Source organism: Centroberyx gerrardi, chromosome 16 (genome assembly GCF_048128805.1).
Source record: "Centroberyx gerrardi isolate f3 chromosome 16, fCenGer3.hap1.cur.20231027, whole genome shotgun sequence".
NCBI classification, from domain to species: Eukaryota; Metazoa; Chordata; class Actinopteri; order Beryciformes; family Berycidae; genus Centroberyx; species Centroberyx gerrardi.
Genome location: NC_136012.1, coordinates 21,081,172 through 21,099,285, shown reverse-complemented (window position 1 = coordinate 21,099,285; position 18,114 = coordinate 21,081,172). Strand labels below are relative to the sequence as shown.

Here is an 18,114-nt window from a genome sequence, read left to right as displayed (position 1 = left end):
TCTTGCAGTTAAAGACGCCCTCTAGAGGTCCAGAATTTCCTTCGGGATCAATAAAGTATCTATCTATCTATCTCACGAAGCGCATCATCTCACGAAGCGACAGATGACTGACTGACTGCCTGACCTGAATTTTCCTGAATTTTGTGCCGTAGGATAAGGGTTAGGGTTAGTGAGTATTGCGTGATAAGATATGCTAACGCGGTTATGGTGACTGTGTACATGTTTGCTCACCGCTTCCAGTTTCAGAGTGTGGGGAGAAGGTCCGTCCTATTCCCCCCTTTAATGCAGTCCCACACCCCTGCGCTCTTTTGATCTTGCATAGTTAATGATTAATGGATGGATAATGGATAATGATTCCTGCTCTAACCAGCACCTGAGAGAAACTGGACACAGAGTATACAGCGTAAAGAGAATTATGAGACCAGTTTCTTTATTATTACTTATTGTAGAGTGATGATTGTAACATCTAGGAAAGTTAATGTGGCCTTATTTTAGATGTTCTAGATCCTCAAAATACGTTCAAGATACTTTGCTATACTTTGGTATCAGAAGCAGTATTTTTGTATTTCAAAATCTTAAAAATTACAGCATTTAAAATTAAATTCAGATTTCCTACTCTTTATTTTGGCTATAGCACAGTGATCGATACATTGTCAATACAAGTCTCTGGGTCTTTCTCAATATGCGTTCTTGTGTCCTTCATGACGTGTTTGAACACATTCTACACAGACAAGCAGCCATATAGTTCATTTGCTAAAGGTGATGGTGAAACCAGTGATGTTTGCCTATGATAAGCTAATCACTGGACATATAATGTATTCTCACTTGTTACGAATTGCTGAAGTATTCACAAAAAGTGAGCCATGATGTTTTAACTGTAAATAGTATTCTTAAATTCTCCAAATTTACCATTTAAAACACTGTTTTAGAAGCAAATCAAAATGTCAAAGTTGAAATGTTGAAATTGACTTTTTGATGTATATTTGTCCATCTCTGTACTCCCCTCTGAAGACTATACTGAAGTGTGCAGAGAAGCTAACCTTTTTGTTTATTTGTTCTGTTGTCTTGTTTGCACACAGAATCAAAACTGAAAGTGTCAAAACAGAAAGTAATTCTCCATTTGCCCAACTGCACAACACAGATTGCATTATGAATTCCCCACCCACAGTGTACATGGGTCAAGGAATCAAAGGTCAAAATAAAGTCTATAAATTATTCAACAGGAGTTTACAGACATTTCACTCTCACTGATCAGTGTACACGATACAGGTAAATATACTTCTTATTATCATCTTATGGTTTGTCAAATTTGTTGACTTTACTAAAGCAGATTGGACATTGATTAGCCCGTATTCTGTTTTAGCTGAGAGATCGAGAGAAGAAACAAGACGCGATAACCGATTACACTTTACTTTAAAAAAGGTACGTTGCTGTTATTACTTTCTCTTGTATTTCCCAGTGTCAGCAAGTACAGTATTCACGCAGGGACTTTATGTCTTGGCTGTAATAATAATAATAATAATAACTTTATTTATATTGCACCTTTAAAGACAGAGTTTACAAAGTGCTTTGACAGACAAAATAAAAGCAGAATACTCAAATTATAAATTTAAAAGGCAATAAAAGAATAATAAACAGGGATAAACAGAGGTGGAAAAGAGCAAACATTCAAGTAAAAAGTGGTATAATCGTAGGATGAAAACCAAAATAAACAGTAAAATAGAATAAAAGTAAGATAAAATTAAGATAGAGTTAAGATAAAAGATAATCCTGAAAACCCACCTGTTAACCAAGGCCTGTGGCCTCTAGTTAACTCTCTCATCCCCGGCAATTATTGCTATTATTATTTTCTGTTCTTGTTTTATTTGTTTTGTCTGCCTCACTGTGTAAAGCGTCCTTGGGTCTCTTGAAAGGCGCTATATAAATCTAAGTTATCATTATTATTATTATTATTATTATTATTATAAAAGATGTAAAAAGACAATAGAAAGACGATAAAAAAATCATACAAAGCCGATAGAGACAATAAAAAGCCGATAAAAGATAAAAAGATAAAAAGACATCACATAAAAGCAAGTCTATAAAAATGGGTTTTAAGAAGTGACTTAAAAGAAGTCACTGATTCTGCTAGCCTTATCTCCTCAGGCAGGTCGTTCCAGAGCAGAGGGGCCCTGATGGAAAAAGCGCGGTCACCTTTAGTTTTAAGTCTAGACTTTGGAACAGCCAGAAGGTCCCGCCTGAGGATCTAAGGTCAACATATCTGTTATGTAGCTTGGAGCCAGACCCAAACGTGCTTTAAAAGGGATCAGTAAAATCTTAAAATCAATCTGTATTGTATTTTGGCATCACAGATTTCACTGCAAGTCTGCGACACCTAAACATTAGACTCTTAATATCTTATTCTTAGCTAGTCAGTGTTTTTGTATTTGGCTATATCCCTGTGAGAATTCAACAGCGGATTTCATTTTAGCCAACAACAGTGTGGAGCACAACATCTTTTGGTAATTGGCTGATTGATAAATCGGTTGGATCCTTATAAGCACCAAAATTCAAATAAATGTATTAATTCATTGGGCAATTTTAATTGCAACAAATATGTAAAACAGCAAGCTGATTACACTATGGACTATAGCCAGTTACAGCCCACAAAACCCCCTGAAATCTACGCAGTTTGACATGGGAAATATTGTTTTCTGGAAGCATGGGCATGTGCAAATGGTTAAAGTCAATGTGAGCTTTCAGGAACAAACATACATAATATATTGTTGGTAAAGCTATCAACCTACACTGCCTTCAGTTGCTGCCTGTCTATCATAATGCTGAGAGTGTTTGTGAATAATTTCCCTCTGCACTTTCTTCACCAGGGAATCATGAGGATCCAGTTTGTCTGTTTGCTGCTGGCGCTGCTCTGTGCCGCTCTGCTCTCTCAGCCTGCACATGCAAATCCCCGTTACTTGAAATTCATAAATCAGCATGTCAATGGGTATATGAGTGTCACTAGTTGTGACGCAGTGATACGCAGCAGGCAGATCAAGACCGGCAGCAACAAGTGTAAGCAGACCAATACCTTCATCCTCGCCAACATCAAGACAATCAACGCAATCTGTAGGCGTGCAGGAGAGCCGTACGGCCGCCTGACCAAAAGCTTCAAACCCTTTCCCATCGTTGTCTGTGCACTGACAAACCAGGGAGCCAGGTACCCCAACTGTCTGTACAGGGGTCAAGCTCGCACCAGGACAATTGGAATCGTATGTGACCATGGCTATCCTGTGCACTTTGAGACAGACATTGTACACTTTGAGAACTGATTAAATTGCACCTGTGTAATTCAGCTGCCTGATGAATAAAATCAGTTTGACAACTTACTGTTGTCTACATTTGTTTCTTTATTTTGTGAGACAATCGTGTATAATAATTGACAATGTAGCTGTAAATAACAGTAGAAATAATATCCATATTATTGTTATCAATAATAACCGTTATAACATTATCGGTCAGTACACACTGCCCACCTCCCAAGTTGACAAATGTTCTTGTCAGTTAGTGGATCTGGTGGTTTGGGTTATTAATACCAGGACCAGGACCCCAACCTATCAATTTAACAAAGGCTGCTAGTAGCACCAACAGTTTACTTATAACTGTTACATATATTTTAGTTAAATGCATTTGATGACACCAGTATTTTGTTAATTATTTGTTACATTTGATGGGTAAGTATTTGTAATTTAAACATTTTGATGTATTTTTGTGTAAAAACTATTTTGAAGTGTGCAGATGAGAGTTAGGCTTTTTTTATTTGTTCTGGGATAGCTTGACACAGAATTGTGTCAAAACAGAAAGTAATTCTCCATTCGCCCAACTGCGCAACACAGCTAACAGATCCACAGTGTAAATGGATCAACAGATCAAAGGTCAAAATAAAGTCTATAAATGATTCAACAGGAGTTTACAGACACTTCACTCTCACTGATCAGTGTACACGATACAGGTAAATATACATTTTATTATCATGTCATGGTTTATCAAATTTGTTGACTTTACTAAAGCAGATTAGACATTGATTAGCCCATATTCTGTTTTAGCTGAGAGATCGAGAGAAGAAACAATTAGTGATAATCATTAAACTTTACATTAAAAAAAGTACGTTGCTGTTATTACTTTCTCTTTTATTTCCCAGTGTCAGCAAGTACAGTAGGGACTTCATGTCTTGGCTGTATTGTATTTTGGCATCACAGATTTCACTGCAAGTCTGCAACACATGAACATTAGACTCTTAATATCTTATTCTTAGCTAGTCAGTCTTTTTGCATTTCACCATATTCCTGTGTCAGTTCAGCAGCGGATTTCATTTTAGCCAACATCTTTTAATAATATTGGCTGATTGATGCACCAAAATTCACATTTATTTATTCATTGGCCAGTTTTAATTGCAAAAAATACCATGTAATGCAGCAAGCTGATTACACTATGGACTATAGCCAGTTACAGCCCACAAAAATTCAAGACCCAAAAAATCTGTTTTTGAGATGGGAAATATTGCATTCTGGAAGGATGGGCATGGGCAAATGGTTAAAGTCAATGTGAGCTTTCAGGAACAAACATGTACATAAAAAAATATTTTACTGGTCATATATTGTTGGTAAACCTACACTGCCTTCAGTTGCTGCCTGTCTATCATAATGCTTAGAGTGTTTGAGAATAATTTCCCTCTGCACTTTGTTCACCAGGGAATCATGAGGATCCAGTTTGTCTGTTTGCTGCTGGCGCTGCTCTGTGCCACTGTGCTCTCTCAGCCCGAACATGCAATTCCCCGTTATAGGAAGTTCATAAATCAGCATGTGAACGGGCGGATGAGTGCCGATAGGTGTGACGCAGTGATACACAGCAGGGGCATCACCAAGACCGACAGCAACGAGTGTAAAGAGACCAATACCTTCATCCTCGCCACCACCAACACAATCAACACAATCTGCGGGCGTGCAGGAGAGCCGTACGGCCGCCTGACCAAAAGCCTCCAACCCTTTGCCATCATTGTCTGTACACTGAGAAACCAGGAAGCCAGACGTCCCCACTGTCAGTACAGGGGTCAACCTCGCACCAGGAGAATTGCAATCGAATGCGACTCAGGCTATCCTGTGCACTTTGAGAGAGACATTGTACACTTTGAGAACTGATTAAATTGCACCTGTGTAATTCAGTTGCCTGATGAATAAATAAAAGTTTGACTGTTGTCTACATTTGTTTCTTTATTTTGTGAGACAATCATGTATAATAATTGACAATGTAGCTGTAAATAACAGTAGAAATAATATCCATATTATTGTTATTAATATTAACAGTTATAACATTATCGGTCAGTACACACTGCCCTTCTCCCAAGTTCACAATTTTTCTCGTTAGTTAATGGATCTGGTGGTTTGGGTTATCAATAATAGATATTACAAACATATACAAAAATAAGTAATAAGTGCACTAATTTTAGAGAAAAGGGAGACAAGTGAATGGAAAAAGTTTTAGATTATCACCAAAACATCCTTATTCTTCTCCACTCAAAAATGAATTTAATTTTTTGCCAAATTGTATTAATCCCTTTGATTTAATTTTACTCCAAGTAATAATCTGCAATCATTAAAATGGATGAGAAAAAGACCAACCAAAATTCCCCTTCTTTGAATATGGATGTTTGATTAGATCCTGAGTTACAGAAATGTTTACAGGCCATCGGGGTCAAGGCCTCCTCTAGATCAACAGCTGAACTAGTCAACAAACAATGTTCATCTTGAATAAACCTTCATCCTCTGTTGACTCCTCTGGTTTCCACCAGAAGATGGCAGTAGCGTAAAGAGAGAGAAGACGATTTGTAGAAATCAGAATACACAGACATCAAATTTAGAGGGTTAGAAAATACAGACAGTGCCGATTCAAGGTAGGAAATAGAAACTGCATGCTATGACTGAAGAAAAACTAACATGTTGACTGAAGGACAGCATAAACTATTTGGTCAATGATTTAATCCAAAGTACCTTAAAGTATTTTGAATGCATATACTTTAGCATGTGTGACCCAATGGGAATCAAACCCCTGTACCCCCTGAGCTACAGGATCACCGTATGACTTCACTATTTCACATTTAGTCAACATTAAAGGGCAATACCGTCATTTTTGACATACAGCATGGATCTTATAATTCTTACCTTGTTAGGATGCTCTTTCCTTTAGGTTTGCACTTTATTAGAAATATCTTAACTGCCCAAAACCCCGTGTATATTACTGCATTTAGTGAAAATGCCACACTAACCTGTGAGGTAGAACACAGAAAAAGTATTCTTTTCTTTAAATAAATAATGACATCTCGCAGGATGACATGACATTTATAAGTGGTGATATTTTTGTGTACCTTCAAGGGTTTGGGTTATATTTTCAGATACTCTGAAAGACCATAGCAGTTACAAATCAGCAGAAAACGGCATCTAAATTCTAAATTCATCTAATTCTTTCAAGGCTAGAATGACGTTGGGCCCACAGTATGAGAACATTGCTATATTTACATCCTGAAACAAAACACTTATTTGTTGCTGATGATGTATTTCCTTTTCTCACAGAAAGTGTTCACTGTAGGTGTCACTTATGGATTTTTTTTTATATAAAACCCTACTGCTGGTGTTGTTTCATGTGTGCAGGTTGGAGAGATCTGGTTGAAATTATTTCCACTGTGGTATTACAGTTGAAGGCCAACATGACGACAAGCCAATCAGATTCATCTTGAAATTTGTTCCCTCCCATTTGATATAATCACATTAAGGTGAATCATCTTCCAGTGTGGTTTAAATTAGCAGCTGTTTCAAGTGGATTAACCAGAAAATGCTGTTCATATTTTGCATGCTGTTTGTGCTCAGAATTGGATGTAAGTATGTGTAGAAAGGTCAGCTTCACTCCTGATTTATTTCAAGTATTGTCATCTTATCACAATAACTGATGGGGATGTATATTAATCTAAATGTGTTATTAATTACTGCTCGATATATTTTATTTGTTTTTCAGACTGCACAGATGATCAGATCTTTGTGACAAAGACTGCTCATGTTGGGGAAACTGTGACTCTAACATGTATCCGAGATAATTTTTTGCACTCTGGAACCTTATTTTGGATCAGACTTGTTGCTGGAAACTTGCCTGAAGTCTTAGGAGCAACTTTTACCTTTGATTATGACGCCGTTAATGAGACTCCTCGCATTACAGCAAAACAAGAGCCTGGACAATTTGTTTTGCATATTACAAAAACAAAAACGATTGATACTGCATTTTACTACTGTATAAGAGTGGAACAACGAAGCATGAGGTTTTTGAATGCAACATTTCTGAGAATCAAAGGTAAATCAGCAAGAGGGGAAAGAGCTTCAGGTTCAGTAAAAAGTTTTGAACAGCTTGCATATAGATTTTTCCATACTTATGCATAATATTGGTTCATATTTACATACTTCATATAAAAGTCAAGAAACTATCAGCTTTGTTCAAAACATGAAGCAGATGTTTGTCTTTTGTTTATGTATATAAAATCTAAATAGAGATGAGATTTAATTGAATTTGAATAAATACATACACATCCTTCTTGCAATGCACTTGCAATTTCATGGAGAGTAAAAGACATGTTTATTTATTGTTTTTTGTTTTTTTTACATTTCCTAGGACAAGAACCTAATATCACTGCTGTTCAAGTCTTTCCATCTAAGTCGGTCCATCCAGGAGACTCTGTGACTCTCCAGTGTTCAGTCCTCTCTGATCCACAGACCAGGATCTGTCCAGGAGAACACAGTGTGTTCTGGTTCAGAGCCGGATCAGACGAATCTCATCCAAACATCATCTACACCCATAGAAACAGTCATGATGAATGTGAGAAGAGTCCTGAGACTCCCTCTGCTCCACACAGCTGTGTCTACAGCTTCTGCAAGAACGTCAGCTCCTCTGATGCTGGGACTTACTACTGTGCCGTGGCTGCATGTGGAGAGATCCTGTTTGGAAATGGAGCTAAACTGCAGATTGAAGGTAACTACATCATGCTCATCTCAATATGGAAATTTGTATGTTTGAATGTTCTATCAGGAGTCAAATAAAATCCATAAAGATAAACTATAACCAATAATTTATTTCTCATGTAACTTATTTTATCAAAGGGTAAAATTAAAGTTGAATTCTACTAATTTTAACTTTAATTATTTGCTCCTTTTCATAATGTTTCAGCAGCCAGCATGTGGTCATTCGGGGATTCAGAGAAGACCCAGCATGCAATTCTATTATTGTTGTGCGCTGCATTGGCTGTATGTGTGATTGTTATAGCCTTCCTCATTTACACCATCAAGAAAAAAACATGCAATTGCTGCAAAGGTATTTATAGAATTTACTCATACCTGTATCAAACAGTATTTGTTTGAAGCTAACTTCACTGTATTAACATTAGTGCTGTGCCTTTCAATCAACCTATCAGTCAGCATAACTATGAAATTACATTTTCTGTCGTTCCTTTTTTGTTCATTGTTATTGATGGATTTTGATTTTTCATATTATAATCCAGCTTCCACTCTTCTGCAAACAAATGCTGCAACAGCCAGTGGTGATCAACAAAGTCAGCAGGTAGGGGATTTAAAGATGAAATGGACCTGATAAAAAAATTAGGTAACACTTAACATTAAGTTTTCATTAATTGATATTAACTAATTGCATTCACTAAGATGTTTTAAACATGAATAACAACATTAACAAAGATTAGTTAATGTTAAATGCACAATAAACTGCATTAAGTAATATTGTTATACATGTTTGTGCATTGTGCATTTAATATGAACTCATCTTTGTCACTGTTCATGCTTATTTTATGTTAGTAAGCGCAGTAGTTAACATTATTAATGAACATGGAACAATATTAATTAATGCAGTTGTTCATGGGCATTTAAGATAAACTAATCTTTGTTAATGTTGCTATTCTTTTTTTTTTTTTATTAATGTTAGTAAATGCATTAGTCAACATCAGTTAATGAACACTTAAAGGATAAGGCTGGTGTTTTTTAATGCATTTCTTACTGTCAACAAATGAATTTGTTTTGCTAACAAGTCTCGTCCATGTAGCCGGTGCCCAATGAAGCCATGTCCCAGCAGCCATAGAACTTCACTGTATTAAAAAAACGATTAAAAACACGTCACAGAGCCATGCCGTTGCTCTGGGCAACATATTTCATCATCACGATGCACCGGGCCGGCCGACTTTTTCCTCAAACAACTTAATAAGCCGGCTGTAAACACGTTTGCGATCTCAGGAAAGTAGTTCCGTAGCACCGAAAATAGTCCCCGGCGTAATGAAGAATTTGTTCCCATTTGAATTTGATTTGGTAATAACTACAACAGCCTGACTTTTCATGGTAACAGCTAACGATTTTTAAAATTGAAACTGTCTTTGTGAGCTGTATTTAAAGGTTATTAGCTTACAATTGGAGCCAATGACTTAAAAAGGGTACGTGGAAGTTGGAAAGTAATGGGAGTAGAGCAAACGCATTGTTGATTTTGTTATTTTCATAGGATTTGTTGACGATAAGAAATGTATTTAAAAACACCAGCCATATCCTTTAATGTAAAGTGTTGCCAAAATTTAGCAATTAATTTTTCAGTGTGCATGTGTATATGTTGACATCTCATAACATTTTGCAATTTATTTCCTCAGACAGATGAGGACATGTTGCTTTATTCTGCAGTACTCTTTACCAGGAGGAAAGCTGGCAACGGTCGAACGAGGGACGCAAACACAGCGGAGGAAGAGACTTTCTGTGCTGGTGTCAGGGCTTCTGGGTGGGATTAACAAGCCAAACACACTGGATGTGCTAATTGATGCTAATTTAATGCTTCAATGTTGCACTGCAGGTGGGAGATGTGACACTGCAGCAGCACTGGCACCTGCATTTCACCACTGCGACGTGACGTTATGATATCATATTTTCTTTAAGGTGATATAAAAAATTCCCCATGGCCTGTTCTAGGATCTGCTTGCTTTATGTGGAGACCAGCTACTATATAATAAATCATCATCATTTTGATATCATATTTACATGTTTTGTCCATACATTTGCTCACCTGTATGGTACTAGCTAAATTACTTGCTTAGTTTGCAACCAGTGTATCGCATTTTATCACATGATTTGGTATAAAATGTGTGCTTTTTTAATCAAACATACATCATTTGCGCAGTATTTTCTAAATAGGGGTAGTGTTAACCTTTACTATCAATAAAATGAACACGAGTAAATAAAAATGGTGCAGAAATTCATGTGTCATTGCAGTTGTCGTTCATTTAATTTTATTATAACAGGGTTAGGGATACGTATTGTGATTGGCACCAAAGCACATAGAGCAAACTTCAAAACACTATACCACATTCAAACCATTTAGACCTGCTGTATGTCTTGAACCATTTCAACACTGACTCCTTAAGACTGCATTCTGTAGTAAAACAATATAATAGATTTAGAAATTACCAGATGCTTAAAGGGAAACTGATCTGATTATTCTAAAGAAATAAGCTCTTCAGTCATTGAAATGCATGTTTAATTTTAAAGAAATCTATTATTGTTACAGATGTGACAATTATAGTGTATAACTGTAAATTTCATCATCAAGTCATCATCAAACACAATTGTGTGTGTCTGTGTGTGTGTGTGTGTGTGTGTGTGTGTGAGTTCAGTTGATAACATGAATTATTATAAGGATTGTTTTAGTTGCCTAACCCTGAACCCAACCTTAACCATTACCTTAACCTGTAAGTTCAGTCAGAGACACTTAAGTCAAAGGAGTTTGGACCATTTATTGCAACAAATGGTTATACAGTAGTTGTATTTGGTGGAAAAGGCTCTGCTCTTGAGGATGCTCCCCAAATGAATCCAAGCAGAATGTGAGAGATTCTGCAGGGAGTCCAATAAATCCCCAAGGCATAGTAGACATATCATTAATAATATGAAAACCATAACATACAACCAGACATAATTCAGAAATAGCTTGCACAACATCCTGTGTACAGATAATCGCAGGAGGAGGTTGGGGAGATGGAGGGAGCTTTTGCATTGACTTGGGTCAACAGCAGCAGTGGCATGGATGATCAGCAGTGTGAGATGTCAGAGATCATTGACTTGTTTGAATGTGATTGGTGATTGAGAGTCAGCTGATCAGCTGATGAGCTGTTTGGATTGGACAGCTGCTGATAGCATGCAGAACTTCAGTGTTCTGCCTGAACTAACACAACGCTCCATTTGTGCATAGAGGTGAATAACTTGTTCGTCATATGAACGATGACAGGGTGGACATTTTTAGCTCAAGTTAGCAACTGATCATCTTTAACATTAATTGTTATCAAGCACAGTGTTGGATTGTTGAACAGAACATTTTACAATCATAGTCTGAAAAAAAAAAAGTTTCATAATCTCTTTCATATTTTAGCCAGCAGGGTAGACATGTTAAGCTTGACCACATCAATCTATCAACATGTGATGAAACATATGAAATACAAAGTGTACGTACTCACTGGGCTTACCACAGTTTTCCCTCCACTGAAGAATACGTAGCAGTACGTTAGTTGTGCAGAAAAGTGTGGTTTCTTAACAGTGCATTTAGCCCATTATGACAGGGTGGACAGCAATTTCAAGGAAGGATCATTATGAAAATTTTAACATAAATGATCAACAGTTTGAATTGGGAAATAACATTTATGAAAAAATCTGATTTTATTTTGAAATCTTAGAATTTAATTGCTTTTTACTCTCATTGAAGTTGAGAGATCAGCCCCTGGGATAAGGCAACTGTACTGTTGAAATGCAGAGTTCTGCTAAAAAGTACTCTTAATCATGGGAAAATTTAAGATATTTTTTAATCCTACACCTACCTGATTGTGCATATGAAACAAAATGTATCAGTTGTTTATGTTCAAATATTCATTGAACTGTCTAATATCACATGAATAACATTATTTATCAAGGTTGATTTTCTCTTTAATAGCAATGAGAGTTTTTCTGACATGATTTCATATTTCATATAAATTTTGAGTGACTGCATGTTCAAGATTCACTCAATCAATATAGCAACATAATGGAAAAGCCCATTCTTATTATTTCAACAAAGCAACATTATTGAACGCATGTACTGTTTACATACAGAATCATAAACTAATCCAAGTACTGACTACTAATCTATTGTACTATTAAAAACATTATCACACAATTTATACTTGCTATAAAAGTTGTGAATGTCTTTCTAGTTTCGCAGCACTGTGTTAAGGGTGATTTGCACACCGGTGCCTTGGAAACAACAAGTAAAGCCACATGCAGCAGCTAAGCTTAGACACGTGGGTGTGGCTGGCCATCTCTCTGTGTCTGACAGACCACCAAGGCTGTTTACTCAGAGCAGACCTGACTGTGGGCATCAACAGGATGTGCAGCTAGGCTAGAGGTACAAGAGGCCTCAACAGGCTAATTTTAGTCTACACAGTTTACCTAACAGTTTTAGTTTTGCCTTCCTGGATGTGCATTAATTTACAGTACAAATCGATATCTAACCACAATCCCTGTATTTTATTGTTTTTAAAGAGTAAGGAAGAGTTACAATATCCTGTAATCTCCTCAGTTACTAAGTATTACATTTTATTTGAATGAAGTTTAATAATACAGAATTTACATTTGGATACCTTATGAGCACTATCATAGTAATGCATATTTAGTGTAATGTTATTAAAGGTTGCATGAGATCAACAGTCATAAATCATTCTAAGAGGTCAGATTAAATCTCCCTGGGGCCTCTTGGCATGAACATGCACAGAGACTGTTTTTGTAATGACCAATCACCATGGTCCATGCCCAAAGCTATCTAACAAGGAGATTAAAATGGGTCCCCAAAGTTGGGAGATACATATTTCAGAAGATAGTTAAACTTAATTCAAAACAAACTTAAACTATCAATACAAGTTATTGGAACTACCTCAGTTATGAGGGGTCTCAGGAAACACTCGTGAAATGAATGAATATCTTGAAGAACTTCTCAGAAATTCTCAGTGCTACAGCACCTTTCGGGAAACCCACCCCAATACAGCAAAAGTCAAAGCATCGGCCAACTGGAGGCCGATGCGCTGTACAGCCACTTACCAGGAAGTCTGTGATCTTCCAACTAAGTCAATGCATGAATTAAATATTCTGCGCAGTGCTTCTCTTAGTTACAACCACACTGTGCTACCACAGCACTTTGGTGTTAATCAGTGGAGTTTTTAAAGCCAGCGTAGGTTCACTCACTCCAATAATGCATACCTCCTGCTCCACCCCTCCATCCGAGCACCTATAAGCGCTAGTGCACTTTTTGTTTTTAAAAAATGACATTTAAATGGTTACGCCTCAGGAGGAAGGCAGAGAAAGACAGAGAGAGGGAAATGGATAATGAACGCATATATAAATGTATGAAAACGCATATATGAAAACATGAGCTCATAGATAAACCAAATATGGACACCCTATTTTTCCTCAGTACCATATGCACCATATGGGGACACGGAGGGAACAGTATATTCAAATTGCATCTATTTTGATCTCCTGACTATAGACAAGCCAATCATGTTAGGCCACAGGGCACCAGAGGGAGTGGACTAGCCTTCCCAAACCTGTATAAGAGTGTATGTTCACTTGTGATAAACAACAATAAAGATTGTTCACTACTCAACAGTGGTAACCGTTCCTGTGCCTTCAGCTGACTTTTAAACAATTGAAGAATTGCCATTGTTGAAACTGTATTCTTAGGTGAGAGGACTACAGGAAGGAAACAAGAAGTGATTACCTTCAACATTCAACCTTTACATCAACAAGGGTAAGTTGCCGTTACCCATTATCAACAAGTCTTCACACATCATATACAGTATGTCTTGGCTTAAGCTTCACAGTTGTCATTTTAAGTCTCAAGGAGATGATACACAGGCAACATGGAACGGAGATGGGCAATATTGCTCTCTGGAAGGCCATTGGCTAATGAGGAAAAATCTATGTGGATCACAAAGAGTGCTTTAAAGAACAAAAGAATAAATTAATAAATACTTGCTTGTCAGTTGTTGGCAAAATTGACCTCATAGCCCTTAAAGTGTTTGATAATAATTCCTTTCTTGACTTTCTTCACCAGGGAATCATGAGGATCCAATTTGCCGTTTGCCGCTGGTGCTCCTCTGTGCCACTGTGCTCTCTCAGCCTGCAGACACACATGATGGATATGAAAACTTCAAAAACCAGCATATCTACAAGGAGATGAACGCCAGTGAGTGTACCGAAGTGATAAAGGCCAGGAATATCAACAAAAATAAAGACTGTAAGATGACCAATACCTTCATCTGTGCCAATGAAGAACAAGTCAAGTCAATCTGTAAGGATGGAGACGGCAATATCAGAAGTGGCGATTTTTTAACATTGTTGTATGTACACTGAAAAATAAGGAAGCCAAGTATCCCGATTGCCCATACACTGGTCATGAAAAAAACAAGAACATTAAGGTCACCTGCAAAAATGGCTATCCTGTGCACTATGTATCCAAAGGAAAACAAAATTGAAGAGCACTGCTGTGTAATTCAGTTGCCCTTCATGTCAATAAAAGTGTGACACTTTTTGTTTGTCTTCTTTGTTTTTTGAGAGAACCGTCAATTATCAACAGTGTAGTTTAGTAGTAGTAATAGTAGTAATAACATTACTGTCTATGATAATAGTAATAACTTTATTTGTCCATGCATACTAATTATTTCAGTTTGTGTGTGAAGTCATTTTAGGAGTAATTAGAAGTAATTTGGAGTGAGTTAGAAATAAACTCTTTGCCAAACGGGGTCATTCAGTAATCCAGTGCCTGGTCAATTATTTAGTTATTTCTACCCAGCGCAGTTGAGTTGCGTGATGACCCAACAAGTTACAGCTTCAAAAGCAATACAAATCAATTAAATGTAAATGCCTTATAGAGGTGCAATACTGAGATCAAACAGCACAGCAAATTTCACTTGGTATATCAATTTAGCAGCAGTAAGTTAGTAGCAGTAAGTTTGTATAACCTGAACAACAAAGCTGAAACCACAAATAGGCTACGATCAAATTATCATGTTATTTCAACATTTAAATGCGCGGTCAAACAACAGACTCATAGTACAACGTAATAAATGAATAGGGACTCAGGGCCAAAGCCTGATATTAGCCTGATATTCAGACTGAATGGCCATTTCGTTACCACTCGCTCGACAAAATCTGAAAAGTGGGCGGGATGCGATTCAGGACTCTGGAACCAGGCTGGGCCAAAATACCCTTAACACATTCATGAGATGCCCCTGAAACGGAAATATAAATTACGTGGCAACATGGAGAGGCAAGACTCATAATGAGAGACTATGTACACAGTTGACAGAGGAAACGAAACCAGCCTTCAATAAAGATTTAGGGGAAGTGGAGCAAATCCCAACTCCTCTGTCACCTCACCCGTCTTGAGCTTGGGGAACTGTCCCTGGTGCTGAAGCTGTTCTTGGGCTGATATTTCCACTCTGCACTGTATGTCAACCTACTTCACTACATGACGCACAAGACTTCGAATTTTACACTTCAGTTAGTTGAAAAAGTATAAAAAAGTAACCATTTTTACAAATACTAATCATCTTAATTGATAGTTGCCAAATAATGTCCAAACAAGTGATAAACTTAACCACAGACAATAGAAGCTGATGATGTGAACACAAACTACTAGGTTGTCATTTTTTGAATCACGGTGGTAGTTTAGTATCTACATGCGTTGGCTCTATCTGGATCATAGTTATGACGCACTGAAAATCTACAGACTCAGTAGTTGGTTCATTCATACAACCCAGCATTTCTTAGAGAGATGCCTGCGGCTATCATGCCCCATTATCTTAAAACATACATCAAAGAAAGTAAAACATGCCAATTCTATTTAACTTGCTTATGGTCTTGGATTATTGAAACTGGAGAGTGCAGAACATGTGTGCATTGATTACTGCATTGAGTGGTGCATCTTTTAATAAATATAATCTCAATTTCCCTGTCAGTTAGTGGGCCTGCTGGTACATAGTTTGTGTAACTGTTAATAACTATATATAATAACTCATTCAATTCAATACTTTATTGCCATTTCAACAGAGGTGATTGGAAATTAGTGCAGTGCAGCTCGGAGTACCATACAATACGGTCTTGACACACACATGGTTTACATTTATACAAAAGGATAAAAAGGATTTAAAAAAGGACACAACAGGACTCAGTAGACAATAGTAAGTTAACAAGATAAAATGAGTGAGGTAGGATGTAACAGAGCTATAAAGTGCCTGTAGAAAGTGCAACAGTCTTTAATACAAAGTACAAGATGAAAGGATACAGTAGGTTTAAGAATATATCTATAAACACACACTGTATATGCATGTACACATACATAAATATATATACTATATATTTACACGCACCATAGAGCAGGGCTGTAGAGTGCACATGTGCGATAGGCTTAAGAGTTCAGCATGCAGATAGCACCAGGGTAGGTACTGTTTTTAAATCTACTATCACGATATCTGCAAAAATAAGGCTGTACTACTCTTAGAAAAATGGGAGACAATGGAGTAAATGTAACAAGTTTCAAATTGTTGCCAAATGATCCTTATCTCATACAGCATTTCTTTTTGTATACTCACAGGTCAGAGTTGTTAATTTGATTTTGCAAGAAACAACCTAGATTTTTTTTTAAATGGGTGAGAGAAGGATCATTCAAAATGCCCCTTGTTTGAGTGGGACGCACATGGTTGTTTGATTATGTATTTCATAAGTTACAGATAGCTTTATAGGCCGCTGGGATCAAGGCTTCCTCTAAAATGAAAGCTGAACTAGTGAACAAACAAGGTTCGTTTTGAATTAACCTGTTGCCTTCATCCTCTGTTTCTTGAGTCATCTGGTTTCCACCAGAAGATGGCAGTAGCGTAAAGAGAGAGTAGACGATTTGTAGCACTGTGCTCTACTATTAAAATCAGAATACACAGACATCAAACTCTGAGGGCCAGAAAATAAAGACAGTGCCGATACAAGGTAGGAAATAGAAACTGCATGCTATGACTGGCTACTGTGGAAAACATAAGCCATTTTGTCGATGCTTTAATCCAAACCACTTCAAAGTATTTTGAATGCATATATTTTAGCATGGGTGACGCAATGGGAATGAAACCCCTGTACTCACTGAGCTACAGGATCACCATAAGACTTCACTATTTCACATTTAGTCAAAATTAAAGGGCAATACCGTCATTTTTGACATACAGCATGGATCTTATAATTCTTACCTTGTTAGGATGCTCTTTCCTTTAGGTTTGCACTTTATTAGAAATATCTTAACTGCCCAAAACCCCGTGTATATTACTGCATTTAGTGAAAATGCCACGCTAACCTGCGAGGTGTCACAACATAGAAAAAGTTCTCTGTTGTGTCATATTGTCACCAATAATGACACCTCGCAGGATGACATGACATTTATATGTGGTGATATTGTTTTGTGCCGTCAAGGATTTGAGTTACATTTTCTGATACAGTGAAAGACCATAGCAGTTACCAATCAGCAGAAAACGGCATCTAAATATCTTGACAGATTAATTATTTTCAAGGCTAGAATGACGTTGGGCCCACAGTATGAGAACATTGCTATATTTACACCCTGAAACAAAACACTTATTTGTTGTTGATGATGTATTTCCTGCTGTGTTTACTGTAAGTGTCAAATATGGAATTTTTTTTTTCACAATACAAAATGACAAAATAAAACCCTACTGCTGGTGTTGTTTCATGTGTGCAGGTTGGAGAGATCTGGTTGAAATTATTTCCACTGTGGTATTACAGTTGAAGGCCAACATGATGACAGGCCAATCAGATTCGTCTTGAAATTTGTTCCCTCCCATTTGATATAATCACATTAAGGTGAATCATCTTCCAGTGTGGTTTAAATTAGCAGCTGTTTCAAGTGGATTAACCAGAAAATGCGGTTCATATTTTGCATGCTGTTTGTGCTCAGAATTGGATGTAAGTATGTGTAGAAAGGTCAGCT

General features: G+C 37.0%; 2 protein-coding genes across 3 annotated transcripts; both read left to right on the top strand.

Annotated features, from left to right (window-relative positions):
• Positions 1-3,972: 3,972 nt before the first annotated feature.
• Positions 3,973-5,195, top strand: LOC139912550 (ribonuclease-like). 2 transcript variants are annotated; one of them, XM_071900385.2, is made up of 3 exons: positions 3,973-3,988; positions 4,083-4,140; positions 4,728-5,195. In XM_071900385.2, exon 3 carries the CDS (start codon positions 4,734-4,736, stop codon positions 5,172-5,174), a length of 441 nt encoding a protein of 146 aa, XP_071756486.2. In that variant the 5' UTR covers positions 3,973-3,988; positions 4,083-4,140; positions 4,728-4,733; the 3' UTR covers positions 5,175-5,195. The 2 variants fall into 2 exon arrangements, with proteins under 2 accessions (XP_071756486.2, XP_071756487.2); XM_071900386.2 differs by lacking the exon at positions 4,083-4,140 and having other exon boundaries at positions 3,982-3,988.
• A 1,634-nt stretch (positions 5,196-6,829) lies between these two features.
• LOC139912505 (signal-regulatory protein beta-2-like) lies at positions 6,830-10,223 on the top strand. The gene is made up of 6 exons (XM_078289235.1): positions 6,830-6,904; positions 7,042-7,371; positions 7,687-8,043; positions 8,269-8,382; positions 8,570-8,628; positions 9,710-10,223. The coding sequence occupies exons 1-6, from the start codon at positions 6,862-6,864 to the stop codon at positions 9,842-9,844; spliced, it is 1,038 nt and encodes a 345-aa protein (XP_078145361.1). The 5' UTR covers positions 6,830-6,861; the 3' UTR covers positions 9,845-10,223.
• Positions 10,224-18,114: the final 7,891 nt, after the last annotated feature.